This window comes from Panthera uncia, chromosome F1, assembly GCF_023721935.1.
Source record: "Panthera uncia isolate 11264 chromosome F1, Puncia_PCG_1.0, whole genome shotgun sequence".
Lineage (NCBI taxonomy): Eukaryota > Metazoa > Chordata > Mammalia > Carnivora > Felidae > Panthera > Panthera uncia.
Window position 1 is genome coordinate 1,642,837 of NC_064813.1, and position 23,465 is coordinate 1,666,301.

At 46.8% G+C, this 23,465-nt stretch overlaps 1 protein-coding gene across 1 annotated transcript in view; it reads left to right on the top strand.

Moving 5' to 3' along the window:
- DNAH14 (dynein axonemal heavy chain 14) overlaps positions 1-23,465 on the top strand; it is a 305,880-nt gene that overhangs the window by 248,599 nt on the left and 33,816 nt on the right. The window contains exons 71-76 of the mRNA XM_049635106.1: positions 5,653-5,889; positions 7,884-7,969; positions 10,573-10,729; positions 12,014-12,224; positions 15,700-15,802; positions 17,459-17,686. Of these exons, the coding sequence (XP_049491063.1) occupies positions 5,653-5,889; positions 7,884-7,969; positions 10,573-10,729; positions 12,014-12,224; positions 15,700-15,802; positions 17,459-17,686 (1,022 nt within the window). The remainder of the gene's footprint in view (positions 1-5,652; positions 5,890-7,883; positions 7,970-10,572; positions 10,730-12,013; positions 12,225-15,699; positions 15,803-17,458; positions 17,687-23,465) is intronic.

A 23,465-nucleotide genomic window follows, 5' to 3' on the forward strand; every position in this document is an offset into this window, starting at 1 on the left:
TCCATTGAACATAGAATTGGTGCTTAGTAATTGTTGAAGAAGTGAATGAATGAATGAATGAATGAATGGTGTTTGCTGTGGTTATTGTAATCCTGATGTATTACACCGAATGCCCAGTGCTGGTCATTAAGGACACATGCACACACACGTACACACACACACACACACACACACACACACACACACTGATTAAATACCACCTAGAGCGAAACTTTACCCCTCCTAACCACAGTCCCCCTCAGTTTCTTATGAAAATTCCTTGAAGATTTGAATCACAAAAAATCATGCTTATGCAAAATGGTCAGCAAAACCACGTAAGTGCGGGATCTTTTCAAATCCTCCTGTGTTGCACATTTTTAAATATATTTATTTCTTAAATTGTGGTAAAATACACACAGCATAGAATTCACCTTCTCAGCTATTTTTAAGCATGCAGTTCAATGGCACATCGTAGTGCTGTGTTGGGACCTTAAGTCACAGGAAGTGTCCAGTTAAAGGTCGTCTGATGCTGTCCCCGAGGGAGAAGAGGGGCTGGTTTGGAATGTCCTCTGTCAAGTTTTTGAGACTATTAGCTGAGCATAGAAGTCAGAAAGGAAATGCAAAAGAATTACTCTTGAGGATACCAGACGTTTGGATAGTTTTGTTTTGCTTTTCGTTTGTTTTTATGTTACTGAAGCCTGGTATGCGGATGTTTGGTAAATGACTGTTGAGTCAGTAAATGTTCTTATGAGTTTATTAAGATTGCCTTCCTTGCAGAAAAAGAGACAATAACTCAGTATCTTGGGGCGCCTGGGTAGCTCAGTCAGTTGAGCGTCCGACTTCGGCTCAGGTCATGATCTCGGGGTTCGCGAGTTCGAGCCCCACGTCGGGCTCTGTGCTGACGGCTCGGAGCCTGGAGCCTGCTTCGGATTCTGTGTCCCCGTCTCTCTCTGCCCCTCCCCTGCTCACGCTTCTCTCTCTATCAAAAATAAAAACATTAACATTTTTTTAATAACTCAATATCTTAAACCAAAAAATAAAATAAAAATGTTGAGAAGGAGTCTGGGATATCTCAGGAAACAGCAAGGAAAGTACGCAGAGCCACACAGCAGCACGAGAAGAGCGGCGACTGCTGTCACCACAACTCAGCGCCCAACAGTCCTCGGTCTGACTCCACGGGTCCGAGAGGGCGGGTCTGCGCGCCACAGCCCCAGTCAGGGACCCACTCCCGAACCCCTCACCTGTGACCAGGAGACAAGGCCGGCAGCCAAAGAGCCAGCCCACCGGCATCCCCTTCACTCGGAACCCTGAAAACATCTCCAGTGTATTTAAAGAAACAACAAACTTTAATAGCTTCCTTTATTATTATTATTATTGTATAAGCAGCATGTGTTTATTAAGCAAACCATTACAACCTACAGAGAAGCAAAAAGAAGCAAATGAATCTTGTGTAATTCCACAATCCTGAGATAATCGCTGTTAATATTTTTGTGGTTTTTCCTTCCACTAGTTTTCCTCCCTATATGTCTTCTTTACATACGTTCATACTCGTATAGGAATACTCCTGTATTCTTTAAGGTGACTTTGCTGAACAGACTTACACATAACTTTTTTCAAATTAATGACATGTCACAAGTAGCTTCCTCCGTCAGGAAATAGACTTTTAATGTCTACACGACATTCCAGTTTTTGAATGGACCAAAACTCAAGTAACCACTCTCTTAAGTTAGAGACTTGGGTCTCGAAGCACTATGATTGACATATAAAGTATCCTTTTCTGTCCACAGGGACTGAAACTAGAAATCGATATCATATGAAAAATCCAAAATGTGGCTATTGATGTGGATATTAAATAACATACTCTTAACCAATGGGTCAAAGAAGTCACAAGGGAAATTAGAAAATATCTTGAGACAAATAAAAATGAAAACAATACATCACTTATGGGATACAGCAAAAGCAATAATAAGAGAGAAGTTTATAACTATAAATGCATACAATAAAAAAAAAAAAAAACAGGTCTCAGGGCACCTGGGTGGCTCAGTCAGTTAAGTGTCCGACTTCGGCTCAGGTCATGATGTCATGGTCTGTGAGTTCAAGCCCCACGTCAGGCTCTGTGCTGACAGCTCAGAGTCCAGAGCCTGCTTCCGATTCTGTGTCTCCCTCTCTCTCACTCCTGCTCATGCTCTGTCTCTCTTTCTCTCTCTGTCTCTCAAAAATAAATAAAACATTAAAAAATATTTTAAGGGGCGCCTGGGTGGCTCAGTCGGTTAAGCGTCCGACTTCAGCTCAGGTCATGATCTCACGGATCGTGGGTTCGAGCCCCACGTTGGGCTCTGTGCCGACAGGTCAGAGCCTGGAGCCTGCTTTGGCTTCTTGTCTCCCTCTCTCTGGCCCTCCCCCACTCATGCTCTGTCTCTGTCTCAAAAACTAAATAAACATTACAAAAATTTTTTTTAAATATTAAAAAAAAACAGGTCTCAAACAACCTCAAAGAACTAGCGAAAACAAAGAACTAACTAAACACAAAGCTAGCAGAAGGAAAGAAACAGGAAAGAATGAAGCACAAATAAAATAGAGAATTAAAAAATAGAAAACAAAACCTATAGCTGGCTTCTTGAAAATATCAACAAAATTAACAAAGTCTAAGCTACATTAAGAAAATAAGACTTGAATAATTAAAATCAGAAATGAAAGCAGGAGCATTAAAACTGATGCTCAAAAATAAAAAGGATCATAGGGGACTACAATGAACAACTATATGCCAACCAGTTGGACAGCCTAGAAGAAATGGAAACACATAATCTACCAAGACTGAATCATGAAGAAATGGAAAATTTGAACAGACTTATAACAAGTAAGGAGATTGACTCATTAAGCAAAAATCTCCCAACAAAGAAAAGGCCTGGGCCAAATGGCTGCACGGGAAAATTCTACCGAACATTTAAAAAAGAATAAACACAAATTTTCCTGAAACTCTTCAAAAAAAAAATGAGGAGGAGGGAACACTTCCAAGCTTGTTCTGGAAGACCAGCGTTAACCTGATACCAAAGCCAGGGATTCCTTCAGAAAAGAAAACTACGGACCAATATTTCTGATGACTATAGATGTAAAATTTCTCAACAAAATACAGCAAACCAGATTCAATAGCCTATTAAAAGGATTACACACCATGACCAAGTACAATTTATTCCTGGAATTGCAAGGACGTTTTTACATAAGAAAAATCAATCAGTGTAATAACCACATTAACAGAATGAAGGACAAAAACCACATGACCATTTTAATTGAGGCAGAAAAAGCATTTGATAAGATTCAGCTCTTTCAGGATTAAAAACACTCAACAAACTGGGAATAGAAGCAAAGTACATCCACACAGGAAAAGTCATTTGGGAAAAACCCACAGCTAACATTCTACTCGGTGGTGAAAGACTGAGTTTTTCTCTAAGATCAGAAACAAGGCAAGGATGCCCCCTGCTCTCACCACTTGTTTTTAATGACAGAAGTTAAAGCCAAGCATTAGACAAGAAAAAGAAAGAAGAGACATCCAAATTGGGAAGGAAGAAGTAAAATTATCTGTGTTCACAGATGACATGATCTTCTATGTAGAAAACTCTTAAGTGTCCACAAAACCCCTGTTACAGGTAGTAAACCAAAACAGCAAAGTTGCAAGATACAAAACCAATGTACATCATCAGGTGCTTTTTTATACATTAACAACAAGTAATATGAAAAGGAAATTAAGAAAACAACCCCATTTATAATAACATCAAAAGGAATAGAACACTTCGGAATAAACCTAACTGAGGAGGTGAAAGACGTGTACACTGAAAACTATAAAACGTTACTGAAAAACATCAAAGACAACACAAATAAATGGAAAGACATCCCATGTTCATGGATTGGCATACTTAATATTGTTAAGATGTCCATACGAACCCAGAGCAATCTACAGATTCAGTGCAATTCCTAACACAATCCCAAAGGCACTTTTTGCAAGTATAGAAAAATTCTTCCTAAAATTCATGTAGAATCCCCAGGGACTCTAAATAGACAAAACAATTTTGAAAAAGAAAAACGAAGTTGGAGGCATCATACTTCTTGGTGTCAAGCTATAGTATAAGGCTACAGGAATGAAAACAGTCTGGCCCTGGCATAAGGACAGGTAAGCAGACCAATGGAGCAGAACAGAAATTCACCGTCACCTATATGGTCCAGTGATCTTCAACAAGGATGGAAAGACCACTCAATGGAGGAGAGGACAGTCTCTTTAACAAATGGAGCTGGGAAAACTGGGTATCCACATGAAAAGAATGAAATCGGATCCTTATGCCAAATCAAAAACAAACTCAAAATGGATTCAAGATCTAAACGTAAGACCTAAAACTACAAAACTCTTAGAAGAAAGCCTAAGGGAAAAGTTTTCTGATACTGGAGTCGGCAGTGATCTCTTGGATATGACACCAGTGCACAGGCAACAAAAGCAAATACAGACAAATAGGACTACATCGAACTTAGAAACCTCGAAGGACACAATCAACAGTCAGAAGGCAACCTGTGGAATAGGAAAAGCTATTTCAAATTATATATCAATAAGGATATAATATTAATAAGGATATTGATAAGGAGTTAATGTACAGAGTACCTAAGGAACTCAATAACTCAACAACAAAAAAAATCAAATGACCCAATTTAAAAATGGGCAAAGGACTTGAATAGACGTTTCTCTAAAGATGATACACAAACGGCCAACAAGCATATGAAAAGATGTTCAACATCCTTCATCATCAGGAAATGCAGATCAAAAGATCATAATGAGGTATCATCTCACACTCATTAGGATGGCTGCTGCAAAACAAACAAAACAAAACAAAAACAGAAAATAACAAGTGCTGACAAGGATGTGTGGATATCAGAACCCTTGTGCGTTACTGGTGGGATTGTAAAACGGTGCAACTCTTAATGGAAGACAGTGTGGAGGCTCCTCAAAAAATTAAAAATAAAACTACCATATGATCCAGCAATACCGTATCTACGTACATAGCCACAGGGATTGAAAGCAGGGCCTCAGACTGATATTTGCACACCTATGTTCACGGCAGTTCTGTTCACAACAGCCGATAGGTGTAAGCAACCCAGATATCCACCAACGGGTGAATGGATAAACAAAATGGTGTATACGTACAAGGGAATATTTTTCAGCCTTGAAAAGGAGGACAGCCTGTCGCCTGCTACGGCATGGATGAACCTTGAGGACACCGTGCTGAGTGAAATAAGCCAGTCACAAGGAGACGAAGACTGTAACTGCACTTACACGAGGTATCTGGAGTGGCTGGGATCCTAGAAACAGGAAGTATGACGGGGGTGCCCAGGGGCTGGGGGAGGGCTGTTTCATGGGGACGGAGTTTCAGACTCTCAGGGGAAGTTCCGGAGATCTGTTTCGCGACAATATGAACGTACGTAACACTGATGAACTCTACACTTACAGTTGGCTAAGATGAGAAATTTTATGTGTTTTTGCCACAATAAAAAGCGGCCATTTGTGTAACTGATTTTTACATAACATGGCTTTTCCTCAACAACAGATATTTATTAATCGTCTGCTTTTGGTGAGCAACTCAAAGGTCAAGAACATCGTCTCTTCTAACATGCTCCTTTCCCATTCTCTATTAGACAGGTATGAAACTTGCAGAAATCGGCACCTTCAGTGGTTGTCGGATTCCACGTGGAAGCAGTGTCTGTACGTCAGCCACGAACTTGAACCGTTCGCTCTGCTGTGCGAGTCCCTTCTATCAAATGGGTCACAGTGGGACGCTTTCAAAACCAGTAAGGCTGTCTATTGCCTGATGAGCCTGCCTTTCTCTCCAGAAAAGGCTCCAGCGGAGGAAAGGAAGAAACCACCGGAGGGAAGTAAGAGAGCATTCAACGTTCTGTTTACTCTGACCTAGTCGCGCGTGTGCGTGCGTGTGGATTGTCAGCTGACACATGTGGCTCAATATCTTATGAGAAAATCGCAGGGAGGAACGTAGCTCAGCTGTGAGCCCGGCTCGTGTCGCTTAATGCAGGCTTCACGCGGGTCTTGCGACTGAGCATGAACTCGGGCGGCTCCTGCGCCACCCACCGCCACACGTGCACCCCACCCGTGTCCTATGGGTCGTTTTATGTAGCAGGTGCGCTCTGGAAGTCGCTCACTAGATGGCGCTGTTTTCGGCACACCTGTCCTGTCGCGTCTGCCCCTCTGGCGCCCTGCCCTGCTCCCTGACCTCCACCCACATCCTAGCAAGTCTCCCTCCACACTCCTTTCCACTCTTCTTCCAGATTCCTGCCACAAGATGCCACTCTGTCTCGCGGGAACCGACACATCCTTACAGGCCTTTCCTTTGCTCTTTTTCCTTGGGACAGGCGGCCAGAAAGGGAACTCGTGGATCAAAAGCATATTATTTTTATGGTAATAGATTGCCACTAGGTTGCTTGTCTGAAAAGTCCAGCATAACTTCTGTTTCCACGAGCGATAACATGACTTCCTCTTTTCCAAGAGGGCTATTGATTTTTTGGTAACTTTTGCCAATCTGAAAACGTTAAGGTCCTCTAACTTGGATTTCCTGGCCAGCACTACATTTAAGTACCTTCTCGGGTGTTTGTTGACCATTTGGATTTACCTGTTAATGTACTCGGCCCATTTTTCTACTGAATTGCTTATTCTTTTTTGGCCATCTGTAAGAACCCTACTGGTGTAATCGATGATCAGCTTTGTTTTGTTGAGGATACTAACTTGTTCGTTCAAGTATTTTTACAAAGCGGTCACTGTCGGTTGGATTTATCGATGGTGTCTGTGCCAGCCATGGTGAAGTGTCTGTGTGGCCAGTAGTTACGTCTATTTTTCTTTCTTTTACAGCTTCCTGACTTCCAGTTCTGATTTAGAAGCTCTCCTCCCCCCCCCCCCCCCCCGGGTCATTATTTTGTAAAGTGAAGATCTTTTTATTTTAGGGGGAACAAAACGATGTATCCATTTGTAACTAGACTTTCATGTATCGTAGGCTTTTTTTTCTAAGACCAGCAAACCTATTTTCACTCTATTCAAAAAAGCTATTTCTATAATCCAAGTTGTATTTAAAGGTAGACGCTGGGGAAGGAAAATACCTAGGGATAGGAGGTAGGTAGAAACCATGACTGCGTCGGGGATGGCTGGAAGCGAAACCAGAAGGCTCCCCACCTCGTGGGGGCGGGTGAGCCCAGAGGACCCTGTGGCAGCATGAAACAACCAGATATGGATAATAGTCAGTTTTTCCAAAATTTAGGAATCGTGTTGCATTTCCATTTAATTCTCATGTCCCATATCTGTTATAGGTAGATTATGAATAGAAATCTCTTTTTTGTATATATTTCAAAAAAAATTTTTTTAATGTTTATTTATTTTTGAGAGAGACAGAGACAGAGTGTAAGCACGGGAGGGGCAGAGAGAGAGGGAGACACAGTATCCGAAGCAGGCTCCAGGCTCCGAGCTGTCAGTGCAGAGCCCGACATGGGGCTCGAACCCACGAACCACGAGATCATGACCTGAGCTGAAGTCAGATGCCTAACCGACTGAGCCGCCCAGGCGCCCCATGAATAGAAATGTCTAACCCCTAGAGTTATCAGTTTGTATTCACCAGGAAAGCATGTATTCACATGCGGAGCAGGTTAGGAAGTGTTGGCCAAGCCCTGCTCCCTGGCCCGAGGTCCACCTCACCAATGACCTCGAGGACCCCTCAGGTCTTATAGGAATAAAGTTCATTTTAAAAGAAGTCAGCCATGTCTAAAAAAAAAATTGACAGTTTTATGCCAAAATTTTCATCGCGGTGTCTCTCTAGTGACCCAGGGCATTTGACTGTCCATCTCTGTGTCTCTCTCTAAATTTTATCTAGCTGAACTTCTGAATGAAGTTGAAGAAATATATAGTCCTGTGAATTTCCACTGGGAGAAACTCACTCCATTTCAAAGACTCATTTTGGTAAGATGTCCTACAAGAAAGTAGTGATGTTCTCAGTGTTTTGAGCACTTTACCAGTAACTGAAACCATTCAAATTTAAATTGTTATTAGCGAAATACGTGGATTTTACAAGTAATGTTGATGTTGGAGGGAAGCAGTCAGCTCCTTACTGTTTCTTTTGTGCGGAGGGTCCAGTCGGTGGTGCTGTGCCCCCCCCTCCCCCCTCCCTCCCCCCAGGGGATGAGGACTTAGAAAGTGGGTACGTTTGAGAGATGAACAGTCCTTCTCCCCAGCCCCTTTCAGGACCCGCCTACCTCTTCCAAGTACATCATCCTGGATTCAGCCTTATCACCCAAAAAACTCTTTTCATTTCCTCATCCGGCATCTAGTTTAGTGACGGAGAAATCCCTCCTCTCTCTCCCACTTCAGCCCCGACTTCTGCAAACAGCAGCCTCAACAGCCGGTAACCCTTCGATTTCTGCCTTACATTTTATTCTTGTAACACTTTAAAATTTACTCCAGAGGGTGATTGCCCCAAACACTGCATGTGGCTTATAGACGTGTTCACTTTGTCTTGCTTGTCTCAACATTTCGAGTGTAATTTGTCCCAGACCAGTGAATCTGAACCTATGGAGATCTTTCTTACGAGACTTCAAAGTCTCGAGGAGAGAGAACCAGACTAACACAAAGTTACGTTTAAGCCATGTTAACACGAATGCTGGGCACCAGTCTGCGGGTAGGACGCCCCTTGTGGAAGAAGCGATGTGCGCACGCGCACAGAGAATGAAAGGAGCCGCAAGAAACGACAGTGGTCTTCTAGAAAATAGGGCCTTCATTTTTCAACTCCTGCCTTTTCGTATCACTCGAGTTTTATGTAGCCGGTATGTATTGCCTTCACGGCGAAATTAACTGGTCATTAAGGCCTCTGCTACATTTCCTTGGCCCGGTAAGCGCCAGATGATCTCCGCTTGTGAACTGCAAACTTTGTGAGTATACTGATCCCGTTTCCCAAACCCACGGTCGGAAGACCTGGTCTGATAAAGTGTTGCATGTACGTACAAGGAAACTGGTTAGGATATTTGAAACGGGGTCTGACCTGTAAGAGTCAGAAACTGAGACACCCCCTGCGAGATGAAGTGAGACTAGATTAGAAAGAAGGCGGGGCGCCCGGGGAAGGACAACTCCGCAGAGCCCCATCAGGACAAGGCCCGGTCCAGTCAGCGCACCGCTCGCCATCGCGACGGCCTGCCAGACAGGAGAGTGGCCGGGAAGGATGGCGACGGGGGGGACATGGACGCGAGGAAACTTTCCAGAACTGCTCGTGGCTGCTTAGAAAAGAGTTCAGCACACACCCGACCTACAGTGCTGCTCTGTTGGCCAGTAAAGTAAGGGGGCGGGGGGTACACTCACATCTGGGAGCACAGACCCTCGGCGGTGACACCCTCAGTGGTGACGTGTCGGGACCACACCTCGCTGTCTGCTGGCCTCAGCTGATTCTAATTCTTTCACTCACTGGACACACTGGCCGAGCTTGGCCCTTAGACCCCAGATGCTGTGTGTGCGGCCGATACTCATTTAAAAATATACACACACAGGGGTGCCCGGGGAGGGGCTCAGTGGGTTCAACGTCCGACTCTTGATTTTGGCTCAGGTCATGACCTCTCAGTTTGTGAGATCGAACCCCGTATTGGGCTCTGTGCTGACAGTGCAGAGCCTGCTTGGGATTCCCTCTCTCCCTCTCGCTCTGCCCCTCCACCCCCTCAAAATAAATAGTAAATTTTGTAAAGACTTGAAAGAAAAATATATATATAGACACACACATACACGCTCCACTTAAGTCAAATAAAAATTAAGATTAATTTTTCCAAGAAGTAACAGAAAAGATTCGAATTTGACGTATTGATCACATGTATTATGTTAAACAGTGACTTTGCCGATATTTGACGGATTTGACATGTAAAAATGGCAACTTCCCACGGTGCAGCCCAGGGCACCCTCACAGACCCACACGGTTTCAGCTTTGCCTTAAGTGACGGACTCTCTGATGCTGAAAATGCTCAGGACAGAATCCATGGTCAGTTCCCAGAGAGCACAGAAGTGGCTCGTTTGAAACGATTTTCATGCCGAAGGTGTTTCCTCTGAGAGGTGCAGTGAGTTCTTCCGACGGGCCCTGAGCCCCTCTACTCACCACGTGGACACGGTTTCCAAAACTTTCCGGTCCCGCTACAGTTCTTTCCGGATCCGCACCCAGCTTGCTGGGCCGTTTATCTCCGTGTTGTCACTAGAGGAGCCAGGGTGCTCCTGACTTCCACCCACACGCGGTGGGGTCTTCCTGCTCCAGACGCGGAGCGGGGAGGACGCGCCCACGAGAAATCGGGGACCATAACCTGGATCTCACGTCCGAGGCAAGATCTCTGTCAGGGTGTGAGAGACAGAGGCCCCGAGGAAGGGCCGCGTGAGGGCCCCCGAGCGGTGGCCGCGGTCTCCCCGCCGCACAGACCCGCCCGCTGCAGTTTCCCAGAACGAGGGACACCGCGGAGCTCCGGGGACGCGCATGACGAACGCCTCCTTGTTTGGTTCCGTTTTGCCACAGGGAACGTGCCTTTGGTGCTTTTCTCTTCCAGATCAAAATTCTTCAGCCGGAGCAGCTAAAGAATTCAGTGAGAAGGTTTGTAACTGAAAAAATGGGAGACGAATATGCTCTCGGGCCTGGAATTCGTTTGCAAGAGTCCTATGAGGGATCCAGGGCCACAACTGCACTGATACTTCTGCACTCCCACGGTAAGAGGCCCGTGCGGCGCTCACCAAACCGGGCGCCGGGGGCTCCGTCGGCGAGGCGTCCGACTCTGGGTTTCGGCTCGGGTCACGATTTCATGGTTCGTGAGTTCAAGCCCCACGTCGGGCCCTGTGGTGACAGTGTGGAGCCTGCTTGGGATGCTCTCTCTCTCTCTCTCTCTCTCTCTCCCTCTCTCTCTCAAAATAAATACACTTTAAAAAAAAGGCGTAGAGAAGTAGGTTCTGTGTTGGGTATTTTTATGTTTAAAGTCTTTTCCTATTCTTACTTACACATTTGGGGAAAGGGACAGATTAAAACGTTAAGTTATATGAAGACTGAATGTTTCCAAAAATGTAAAAGAACAAAGAAGAATACAATTTCCCGGATTCATAACATAACCGTGGAAAAACTTACCGGTACCAATTTTCTGTGCAGAAAATATCTCCTAAACACATATTATTGATCTGGAAGTTGGGATTGCCCTTGTATTTATCAACTGTTTTAATATGTTGGCTCATGAATATGTATATAAAACAAACCATCAGAAAGCGGTCCCGTCCACCCAGCCCTTGTATTCCTCAAAGCTCCAAATGCTTTTTCCCTTGTCTTTGCCCAACAGACCCTAAGCAAAGTATTTTAACTCACCTTTCATTCTTCATCATCTCCAGATCAAATATGTCTTTAGAATTCACCATTTTCAAACTTTGATTCTATTAGGCAAAAAAGACTTAGGAAAGTGTGTCTTTGTGGAGGCTTTGTCTCTCTAACCTTTCATGTAAAGCAGCCACTCTGTGCCTGACACACTCATAGTAGGTGCTGTGCATTTCCTGAGGACGTAGCCCAGGGTGGCTGCCAGGGCTCCAGCCCTCACGCCCACGCTCCAAACAATATATAGAATGGAAGAAAGGAAGTATTACACAACAATTCAACAAACTGCTACCAACTTAGATGCCCGTACTTAGCTGCTAAAAATGAAATATTTCAGCTGGGGACACAGTCATCTTGGTTAACATTGGGGTCGACTGCTAAGGAGAGGGGGACAACTACATGCTGGAATAGATAACCAGCAGTCACTGCTGTAGGTAGGTACTGTCACCCCCATATGTTAGAAAACCCAGGCCACCCAGTTAGTAGCAGAACCAAGATCTGAACTCCGTGTTTGATCCAAACCCTGTAGTTTCCCCTCTGTGACTGCGCCTCCTGCCACAACCTGTCATCACTAGGTTGCATTTTTTTAAGAGGGAACGAAATGTATTTACAACAGGGTGCACGTTTCCACGTTGTTACAGGGACTGACCTCACCAACATGCTCCTGAAGTTTGCACAAGAGTTGAAAGGAAGAACGCAGCATGTGACGGTGCTTTCCCTGGGCCGTGGCCAGGCCGCTAAGGCAGAAGAGGTCATTGTGAAGGCCCTGAGCAGCCCCACACGGTGGGTCTTCCTCCAGAACTGCCATCTCGCCACGTCGTTCATGCCACGGCTCTGTTCCATCATAGAATCGTAAGAGGCTTCCGTGTATTGGTAAGGGATGCGCTAATTACCAAAACAGTGGGATGAGGGGCGCCTGGGGGGCTCCCTCGGTTGAGCCTCCGACTCTTGATTTCCGCTCAGGTCATGATCTCGTGGTTCGCGAGTTTGAGCCCCGCGTCGGGCTCCGTGCTGACAGTATGGGGCCTGCTTGGGATTCTCTCTGCCTCCCCCTCTCTCTGCCCCTCCCTCCTCCCTCTCTCAAAATAAATAAATAATCTTTAAAAAAAAAAAAAAAAAGAAAAGAAAAACAATGAGCTGAAAGTGGAAATGAACGCATTTAAGCAATAATAAAATAATGTGCCGGGCCACTCGGGGGAAAATTAAGCTTTCTTACCTGGGTTCTTTTTGCCCCAAGAACTTTAAAACTCCACTAAGAATACGTCGGTTTTACAGGGAACAAAAGCCTCCCTGACTGTTGCTCTCCATTCCGTTGACCACTTTCTCCTCCTCAGCCCTCCCTCTCAGCAGAAAACATGCCCCACGCGCACACGTGTGCATCCAAACCATAGATTTTAACATTCTACCCGATTCCAAACAGCTCCTGTCCCTCCTTTCTGGCCTATCCTTAGCGCTTCCTCTGACTTTCTCTGGCTTGGTCCCGTTGTCCAGACTGGACCTCCCAAAGAGACGCTCACTCAGGCAGAAGCTGCCCGGGGCTCGGGCTTCTTGTTGGCGGTGGAAGTAGCTGGAAGGTAGTTATGCTAACACGGAGCGGCGGTGGGCGGGGTTTAAACTGGTTGAGTTTTAACCGGTTGCCATCGATAGTTTTCTCTCCAACGGTTCACTTGTGTCGGCCTCACCTGGGTGGTCGGCGCTGTCCTGTGAGTGTGTGCGCATGCGTGTGTGTAAGGCCCTCCCCTTCACACTGTGTTCTAAGGCTGGGCACACCCACAGGGAACCAGAAGCCAAATGCACCTGCCTCGATTAAATTTCTAAAAGCTTCGCTAGGATCGTCCATTCTGTTCTGACTCCTGTGCCTTCAGCAGTTTACAAAGTTCTTAATAATTTCCTTCTCGTATGTACTTTGTCATTTGAGAGCCAGAAGACAAGACTGCTCAGTGGTGTAATTTCAGTACTTGTAAACCTTGGAAGGTGACATGATAATTCCCGCCACGCCCCTCATTCATTAGTCATTCGAACGCTACCAACAGGGCACCTGCCAAGAATCAGTCTAGGGACTGTGCGTGGGAGGGACCAGACGACGTCGGTCAGCCTTCCAAAGTGCACTAGGCTCGAGAACAACAGAATGGCAGATAGCAATGTATCATTTTAAAAAAAGAGACTAGTTGGGGCGCCTGCGAGGCTCAGTCGGTTGAGCATCTCGGTTTCATCTCAGGTCATGATCACACAGTTTGTGAGTTCAAGTCCAGCATCGGACTCAGCACTAATGCAGAGCCTGCGTGGGATCCTCTCTCTCTGCCCTTCCCCTGCTCTCTCTCTCCCTCTCTAAAAAATAAATGAATAAATAACCTTAAAAAAAAACTTTTAAAAAAAGAAAAAGATAAATTAGAGGAATGTTCTTCAGAACAGAATTTCAGAAGCTTAATAAAAGTAGTTAACAGCGCATAAAAAAAAAAGCAGTCTATGTAGTCAGAGTATAATTAAGAGGAATTCACACTTCTTTATCAAATCAAGCCTTTAAGGGTTTAAGACTACAACCTACTATGGGAGAGAAAACTGTGAAGCAAATTTCTTAGATTTAAGAGTTAAGGAAATGTGTTCACAACATATTACTAAGGAAAACTATCAGGCTACAAACCGTATTACAGTGCAGTGTTTTTATTTAAAAAAAGAGAAAGAGAAAAGGAAAGGCGTACTTATACCTACTTAGTGGGATTTTACTGGGTGGGTATTTATTCTGAGAGAGAGAGAGAGAAAACACAAGTAGGGGAGGGGCAGAGAGAACCCCAGGTCAGCTCCGCGCTCGGTACGGAGCCCGACGTGCGGCTCGAACTCAACAAACGGTGAGATCGTGACCTGAGCTGAAACCGAGTGAGAGGTTCGACCAACTGAGCCAGCCAGAGCCCCAGGGTTTTAGTTTATTTTTGTTTTTCTGTTTAATTCTGTGTTTGATTTTTTTTGTTGTTGTCTTTTGGGTTCTGTGGGGTTGTTTCACTGTTCGTTCGTTTTGCTTTTGTTGTTTGGATTTGTTTTGCACATTTGACAAAAATAATCAGACATGCAGAAAAGCTGCACAAACGGGATAACCGCTCCCCTCCCCTGCCCTCTGGTTCCCAGTTGTTAACATTGGCCATTTCTTGTCTTTCGCTTGTTCATACATTTGTATGTAATTCTTTTCTGAATCATTGGAAGTCAGCTGAGAACATGATGCCGCTTGGTGCCTCAGACACGCCAGTGTGCTCACCGATGATCTGATCACCTCAGCCCTGCCTAGCCCGCTGGCCCCCAAGTAACATCTTTTACTGCAAAAAAAAAAAAAAAAAAGAAAGAAAAAAGAAAAAAAAATTCTGGTCCAGGTTCTCATTCAGGATTTCTCATTGCATTCAGCTGTCTTGGCTCTTAAATCCTCCTTATTCTAGATCGTTCCTCAGTCTTTGTCTTTCATAACTTGGACGGTTCTGAAAAGTACCAGCCGGTTCCACCCGTTTGGTTTGCCTGCTGTTTTCTCACGGTCAGACTGTGGTTACGCGGTATTGCAGAAAAGCCACGCAGTACATTTGTGTCCCTGGTGCATCGTATCGAGAGCACACAGTTGGGATTTTTTTTTTAATTTTTAACGTCTATTTTTGAGAAAGAGAGCATGCGAGCTGGGAAGGGGCATAGAGAGAGGGAGACACAGAATCTGAAGCAGGCTCCAGGCTCTGATCTGTCAGCACAGAGCCCGATGCAGGGCTCGAACTCACGAACCGCGAGATCATGACCTGAGCCGAAGTCGGACGCTCAACCGACTGAGCCACCCGGGCACCACCATTGGGAATTTTTGACTGAATTATGGCTTTATTATTTGCCAAACAGTGACTTTCTAATTCCACAATTCCTTCTAAATTTATTAAGTGATGTTCTTTCCTAAGGAGGAGGCTTACCTTCTCCTGCATTTATTCACTGGCTTCTTTGTATCAATCATATTCCTGTTTTATTCGATGGATAATCTGTGGCCACCGTCACTTATTTCGACGTTGTTGTTCCAGATTTGACCGGGGAAACACTTCATTCACTTTGTTCTTAATTTGTACTTTTTTCCAAGGATTTTTGCAGCGAGCACTCTTGAGCTTACAGGTGGAAAAACTACTTTTCAAAGCTGGGCCTTACTGGGTCTTATGCAAATCCCTGCGACGCAGGAGAGGGAGAGCTGGGGGGCTCATACACGATTATTTAAATGAGCTCTAGGTCACTTCCAACATAGAGATTCTGGGATTCCTAAAAACATGTTGGTTTGGCTTGACTGTTTTTCATCAAACTAGGTTATCACCCTTCTGTTTTGCAGATTTAATAGCCCAGATGTGACAGTGGACCCTGAGTTCAGGCTGTGGTTAAGCTCAAGGTCGGGCAGTTCTTTCCTGATTCCTATTCTTCAAAGGAGCATAAAGGTAGGGACAAAGCAGGACGGGGCTTGGTATTGACTGAGGAACACTGAATGTAAATTGTGTTCATAACTCGGATTTCGAAGAGGGTGCTGAGTGTAGCACTCTGAGTCTCTCCTCTGCGCTCGGCCCTGCACTGTGGTCCAGGAGGGACACTAACACAGCAGGCCAGATCCCTGCCTCCAAGAGACTCACAGTTCGCTGGACGTTTTCTCAAACAGGGATGCTTAGACTTCCGGCAGCTATGAACCGGAGCACGGGATGTGTGTCCTCTGCCTGGCCGTTTGGCCCGGGCTTTTCCTGCCTCTGCTGCCGTCACCTGACAGCTTATTCTCTGGAAAGGCTCTGGCAGAGAGCGGCCAGAGAGCAGGTGTTGGGGACAGGGGCCCGAAGGGCGGCCTCGCGGAACATTCCACCTCAAGCAGGTCCATCGCTGCGATTAGCAAGCCACGGCTTCACTTCAGATATTAGCAACTTTCTTCCCCAGGGTCGCACTTTCTCTCTCCCTCTCTCTCTCTCCCTCTCTCCCCACCTGCCCCCGCTCTCCCTCCCGCCTTCCCCCTCACATATGCTTCCTTACGCGGGTGCGAGACACGAGCAGGAGTCTCCAAAGATCAGCGATGACAGGGAACACAACGAAAATTCCTCATTTCCGCATCCTCAGGGCTTTCTCGGCCAAACTTGCTGGCCATCTGCAGTGAAGGGTATTCGAAAGGTCAGCATGCTGGGAGGTACGGAATACCCACTCCACTGGGCGCTCTCCAGGCCCCGGGCCGCAGTGTGAGAGTCTTAGGCTCCGGGGCGGGGACCGGTCCCTCCTCCTCTCTCCCCGGAGAGGATCTGATTGTGCTCCCCGGCAAACCCGCGTTTCTCTGTCCCTGGAAGGAGGGGCTGCTGTGCCGGACACTGGCCGTTCCAGATAAGCAGCGAGGTCCTCTTGCGGGACACAGACCCCGCTGCACACTCAGGATACATCCGACTCCCGCTGGGTCGCCCTGGGGGGCATCAGAGCCTGGCACCAGGAGCGGCTCTGCGAATGGTCGGTCTGAGCCTTGACCCAGAAACCTGCCGTTCACGTACACACGTGTCCGTGTATCACCTACGCGTTCCCACCCACGGATCCTCACACGTGCACACGCACACAGCTGGTATGTGTGAGTACGCGTGCACGCGTCTGTGTTTGTGTACAACGTGCACACAAGGGAGCTTTGCAGACACCTCACGGTTTCAACAGTTAACAGCCACACTCTTTTTTTTAAATTGAGTCGTATCTTCTTTTTTTGAAGTTTATTTATTTATTTATTTGGAGAGAGAGGGAGAGAGAAAGAGAAACATCCCAAGCAGGTTCCGCGCTGTCAGCACAGAGCCCGACAGGGAGCCCGAACCCACGACCCCGGGATCACGACCTGAGCCGAAATCGAGAGTCGGATGCTCAGCCGACTGAGCCACCCAGGCGCCCGACGGTGTTACACTTTTCGTTTTAAAATCTGAATTGGAACAATAGGAAATCTGGTACAGTCCTCTTATGGAAACTTTCAAGTGAAAAAAGAATTAACCCGGGATTTTTGTTTTGCCCTCTTAGCCAGTTCCCTGCCCCGCTCTGTCCCCTCTAGACCTGGTGCCTGTGTCTCACGTGCTGTCCTTCTCACACCTGTTCTCAAGATTGCAGTGGAAAATCCGCAAGGATTGAAAAGTAACTTACTGCAGACGTTTGGATACAGTGGCAGTGGAGTGGTGACAGAAGAGAGATTTGAAAAACTGGACTGTGGACCGTGGTGGAAAAAGCTTTTATTCGGCTTATGTTTTTTCAATGCTCTAATCAATGAGAGAAAAAATTATGGAACACTGGGCTGGAATATTGCTTACAAATTTAGTTCTTCAGACTTGGAGGTAAGTGCCATACCTTCCAAATAAACAGTAACAACAAATGAATAACAATATATACAAAGTACACGGACAGTGAACTCCGTAACTAGGTAACAAAGGCTAATGTTTCAAAGCTTGGATCTCCGCGCTGGCTTTTCTGGAAACAGATCACAGCTCTCCAGCTTATAGATGTACGAGTGTTTACTCTGTTGGGTGAGCTCATTAACTCTCAGGGTCTTGGTCCTGGACCAAGAAAGGAAAAAGCAGGATGAGGGAAGGCAAGCCAGATGTTACACCCACTCGAAAGGGCACTGAAGGAGGCAGGCTCGTTAACATAGGTCACGTAGCACAGTGCGTGACTCACAGAAACCACTTGAAATGTTTGCAGTTTCTGCTGGATTTGTGTAAAGTAGGAAAGAGCGCACTGACCCACTGGGGGCGGGGGGGGGGGGGGCACAGCTTAGGAGTCTTTCTTTACTATTCTCTGTCTAGAACCTTCTCTCTGCTTCCTAATGCATGGTGGTTTTTATTGCTAAGGTAAACATGTGGCGACGCCTGCTTAAACTTTCACCAGGTTAGATTATAGGCCAAAAACCTGAGCAAAATCTTGATGCCACCTCTGGGTGTCCACCACCTAGACCCGCCCGGACGGGCGCCCTCCCGCCTCTTCTGCGTCCTCATTGGGCTTCTCGGCGCTCACGCCCTCTGCAAGTCAGAGTATGTGCCTCTGCCCCTCACCAGACAGGACACCGAACGGCTGCGCTCTGGGCTTTTGTCAAGGGATATGGGCTCAAGCACTTTGTCCAAACCCCACTCAGTCAGCAGGCTGACTGACAACACATTGGGGGAAATACCTGTAGCATCTACTATGTCAATGGCTAATATGCCAATATGCTAACTGTATGAGGATTTCTTGTAAATTAAGAAGAGAAAGAAAACACCCCAATGGGTAAAGGACCCGGAGAGGCAGTTCACAGTATAAATACAAAAAGGCAATCAGATGATGAAACTTTGTTCAATTTCATTAGTAGTTGTGCTGTTCATTTTACATATCAACTTGACTGGACCCCAAGACCCCCAGGTATTTGGCCAAACGTTGTTTTGAGTTTGTTTGTGAGGATGTTTCTGGGTGAGATCCATATTCAAACCGGTAGGTCATAAAGCAGATCCCTCTCCCCGATGTGGGTGGGCCTCGTCCAATCGGTCGAAGGACTGACTAGAACAGAAAGGAAATCCTCCTGCCTGTCTGCCTTTGAGCTGGAACACTGGCTTTTTCCAGCCTCTGGACTTGAACTGAAACATCGGCTCTTTCGGGGCCTCCAGACAGGAAGTACACCGTCGTCTCTCCTGCGTCCGCTGCCACAGGTCTGGAGATTTGTCAGTCTCCATAATTACGTGAGCCAGGTCCTACAGCAAGTCTCTCTGCATGTGTGCTCCTCACCTGGCTCTCTGGAGAACGCGGGCTCCTACAGCCACCAGGGAAATGCTCGTTAAAGCCGCAGGGAGATTCCACCTTTCGCAACCACAGTGGCTAAAACAACGGCACAGAGAGGCAGGAACTGTCACTAACTTTCTGGAAGGCAACTTGGTAATCTGTATCAAAATTCTTCAAAGAGTTCCTATTATCGTTGATTTAGAAAGAAAGAGTCACATTGATAGGACTGATCAGGAAAATTGGTTATAACCGAGCCCGTCAGCAGGATTTCGTTCTGCGTGTATATATAACTCATCTCTCTTACAGATGATTTTCTAGAAAACGTATCCTAAACCACCTGCAGGGGAACGGACGTAGGAAGTGGGTGGCCCGGTGTCAGCAGGTCTTCTGTCGCCCCAGAGCGCGTGTGAACTTGGCTCAGGCTGGCATGCCCGGGGTGCTGATGCTCTCTTGGCATTTTGCAGAGAGGCTTGCTCAAGCCGGACGCAGCTGGCTACATCATGGCGCTGTTGTCCAGAAGAGGACAACCTTCCCTCCCCTCCCTCCTTCCCCCTCCCTGTGTGGCGCGTGCGACAGCAGCCTTGCCAGTGGGAGGGAAAGGCCCTGCGGGTGCCGAGCCGACGGTCTGGAAGTTCTGGGAGCTTTGCGGGAAACTGGATTTATGCACAGCCCCCCTCGTTAAGGAAGTGGGAACTTCTAGTTCCCTGGGAAGTTGAGTTTGGACACAGCTCCCCCCACTAGGGGGAGCGCCCGGCCAGCCAGCTGGTGGTCAGGCAGCTTGGGGTGTGCTGGGGGACCCTCAAGGTGACCGTGTCTACTGGCCCACGGGGCCAAGCACCGGTGCATTCTCCACCACACACAGGCTACGGCCCCCGAAAGCCCCCCAAAACCTGGGCCTGAGCCCCAAGGGCAAGACCGAGAAAATCACATACCTAATGCGATCCAGTGGCCAGAGAGAGAAAGAACAGGAAACGGAACAAGCCACGGAACAGAAAATTGTAAGAGCCCGAAAGGATATACACGCTTCACACACATGCACGTATTTCACACACATGATGTTTGTAAGTGAGCCCGTGTCAGTTTCTTTTTACCTTCTTGATGGAAGAGGCAGCAAGATGGTAAAACTGACTTCTAAAAATATAGGAAAGAAGTTTCTGGAAATACTGAGAGAGAGAGAGTCATGAAATACGATTGCCAAGTCGCATCCCAAAGTGATAAATGCCCTACAGGCAATAACACTGTGCCTTTGGTCTGTAATTTTCTTGATGAGCCGGACACCGTTCGTGTGTCTAAGGGACAGAATTCCTCCGCGTTCTTCTCAGAAGGAAGCACATGCAGGCCGTCGGCTTTCTGTAAACTGGACTCGGACAGAACTCTGGGTGCTCTGGCCAATAGCACGTCAGAACACAAGTGGGTGCTCCTGGAACACTTGCGCGTCCGCGAAAGAGCGCCGGATGCTGCCCCCGCGTGGCGTGGAACAGATGTGTGCTCGCCCTTCGGCCTCCTCCCCCATTTTGGAGTTTTTACTTTCGTCCTAACAGCTCTGCTTGTGATTTGCATAACCTCCAAAGGTTATTCGTTATCACAAAATAACAGGGCGGGGGTCGGGGCGCTTGGCCCCGGTTTGCAGGGGCAGGCCAGAGGCGCCTCGGTGCCCAGGCCCCGCACACCGTCCTCAGCAGACACCGCGCACCGAGACTTAGGAGCTAAACACGAAATGAGACGGGGGGGGGGGCGGGGACAGTGGTGGTGGTGCAAAGTCAAGTCAACGGCTGGAAAGATCAGATAGAAGGAACACCCCAAGCACGAGAAGGAAATGACAAAACGATGGAGATCACGAGGGACAATTAAGATGTCTGAAGAGTAACCTTGCCTTCAAACGACAGGGATTCCGGCCGAGAAGATGGAGAAAAACAAAGTAGGAAGAAAGCGGTTTTACTTCCCCCCCCCCCCCCAACTGACGACAACAGATCGACAACAGATCGGAGTCTGCGGACTGAGAACGCTCACAGAGCCGGCACGAGCTGTGAGGACCCCTGGTGGCATTAGGCTGGCCAGGGGTCCCGCCAGAAGGCAGTGGGGGAGCAGGCACGGCCGGGCCTGGAGAAGACTGTGTGGGGGTCCCGCAGTGGGGGGTGATTCCTACATGGGGTCCTGCACAAAGGGAAGTCCTGTGGGGGTGGGGGGGGGAGGGTCCTGCCGAGGGGGGTTCTGGATGGGGGGGGGGGGGGCGGGGAGGGGTTCCTGCACAGCCCAGCCTGGCTCTGGCTCTCGTCCTTGCAAACACGGTAGCAGCTGTGTGCGACCGCATCAGGGCCGAGGTGGAGACACAATGAAGGGAAGTGGCCGAGCGGGGAGTGTGGAGAGCAGGAAATCTGTGGCCCGGCCGCATTGTTAAATCTAAATAGACAATAATGAACTGCTGCGCATCAGTGGTCTAAGTGCTAACACAGATGATTTAAAAGGAAGGCTCGTGCTGCAAGAAAAGTCCCATAATCGTCTTAGGCTGAAAACACTAACCTCTCTCAGCGGAACCCAGAGGTCGGGGAGAAGGGGCACGTGTGCACCGGGGTCCCGCGAGGACAGGAAGGGGAGGCCGGGTGGGCAGAGGAAGAAGCGGGAAGTGTTCCCACTAGGGGCGGGGAAGTAGCTGTCGTCTTCTTGTCACTTGAAAAAAGAAATGTTACGTTAAGAAGACTTGAAGGAACGGAAAGGTCGCGTGTGTCTAAATCGGCAAAGAAGAGAGAGGAAAATAGCCGTTGGACCAACCTGTCAGAAATAAGGAGGGAGAGAAACGACAAAGTAAAATAAATGGTAGCAAAGTTCTACGGAAGGAATCTTCTCAGGCTGCGTCTGAAACGTGAGCCGGCCACACTCCCTCTCGAGGAGGCACGTGCAATTTAGAAGAAGAACACTTATGTTGTGGAAGACAGTTTAAAACTGCCAAGAAAATAAAAGCAGCGAGAAAGCAGGAATGGCAATGTTACTATCAGACAAGACGGGATTGAATCTGAAAAAGCACCAAAGAGCAGGAAGAGGACATGTGTGAAGAAACAACGGTGTGAAAACGGTAACTTCTGCGGAGAGTGTTCTGGGGACTGATGAACTTGGGCCTCACGTCGGCCCTGGGAAGAGGGTCGTCCTCCCGCATTTGAGGCTGAGGGAGCCGCGGGAACGGACAGGATTCGAACACAGGCGGCCTGGCTTCGGCGTCTGTGCGCTCAGACATTACACGGTCCCGACACGTGGCAGACCGTAGCCCACGGTAGCACGTGTGCACAAACGTGCGTGTGGGTGCGTGGGGACACGTACATGCCTGTGCGTGCTACGGGTGTGTGCTCCTGTGTAACCACTAGGGGGGATTTCAAATCCCCTTTCGGAATTAGGGCGCTCCCACAAGCAAGAGTAAGACAGATAATAGAATAATGTAATCAACAAATTCGATTAACAAGAGTTTTGTAGAACCCAACATCCCTCCAGTAGGCAGCACACGTTTTTCTTCATACATCCAAGGAACTCGTAGGAAGTTCAGCCAGGAGCATGGCCACAGAATAAAATCTTTAATTATTGTGTGGGCCACATTCTCGGATCGTAATCTAATAAGTATTAAAAATTCGACCCCAAAGATCTTAAGGTGGAAATTAAGAAACATGCCTGGAGATAAGTCTTTTATCAAAGAGGATGTTCAAAGGAAAATCACAAAATATCTCAAACAGAAAGGAAATGAGATACTTCACACTGAAACTATGACAGTATAAAATATGCTCAGAAAGGAATAAACTATGGCCTTAAATATCTTCATTATTAAAGAGGAAGTGCAGGAAAGTCATAGTCATCTTAAGAAATTAGAAAAAACAACAAAAGGGACAAATGAATCTAATTTTAATAGTGATAAAATAATACACAAAAAATAGTAGAACGGAAAAATAAATCCAAAAATTGGTTTTTGATAAGACAAAGTTTGAAAGTCTGTATGGATCCAATGATTTCTGGGAAAATACGAATTATCAAAATTGACTCCAAAAATATGAAAGTTCTGAGTGGACCAACTGCTATAAGACACTGCAGATAAACACCGGAATGAAATGGTTTCATAGCCGAGTTCACGCTGGACCTTAAGACACGGACATTGATATTATTTAAGCGATTCCAAGCCTTAGAAAAAGATGGCAATTTCCCCAATCCATTCTATGAAACCATAATAGTAATGTGAATACCTGATAAAAATAATATATGTAAGAATACAGGCTAGTTGTACTTAGGACTTGATGTAAAAAATTCTGTATAAATTATTGATAAGCTTCAGCAATGAATCAAAAGCATAACGCACTATGACCCCCTAGGGCTGAGTCCAAGAACGCGAGAATG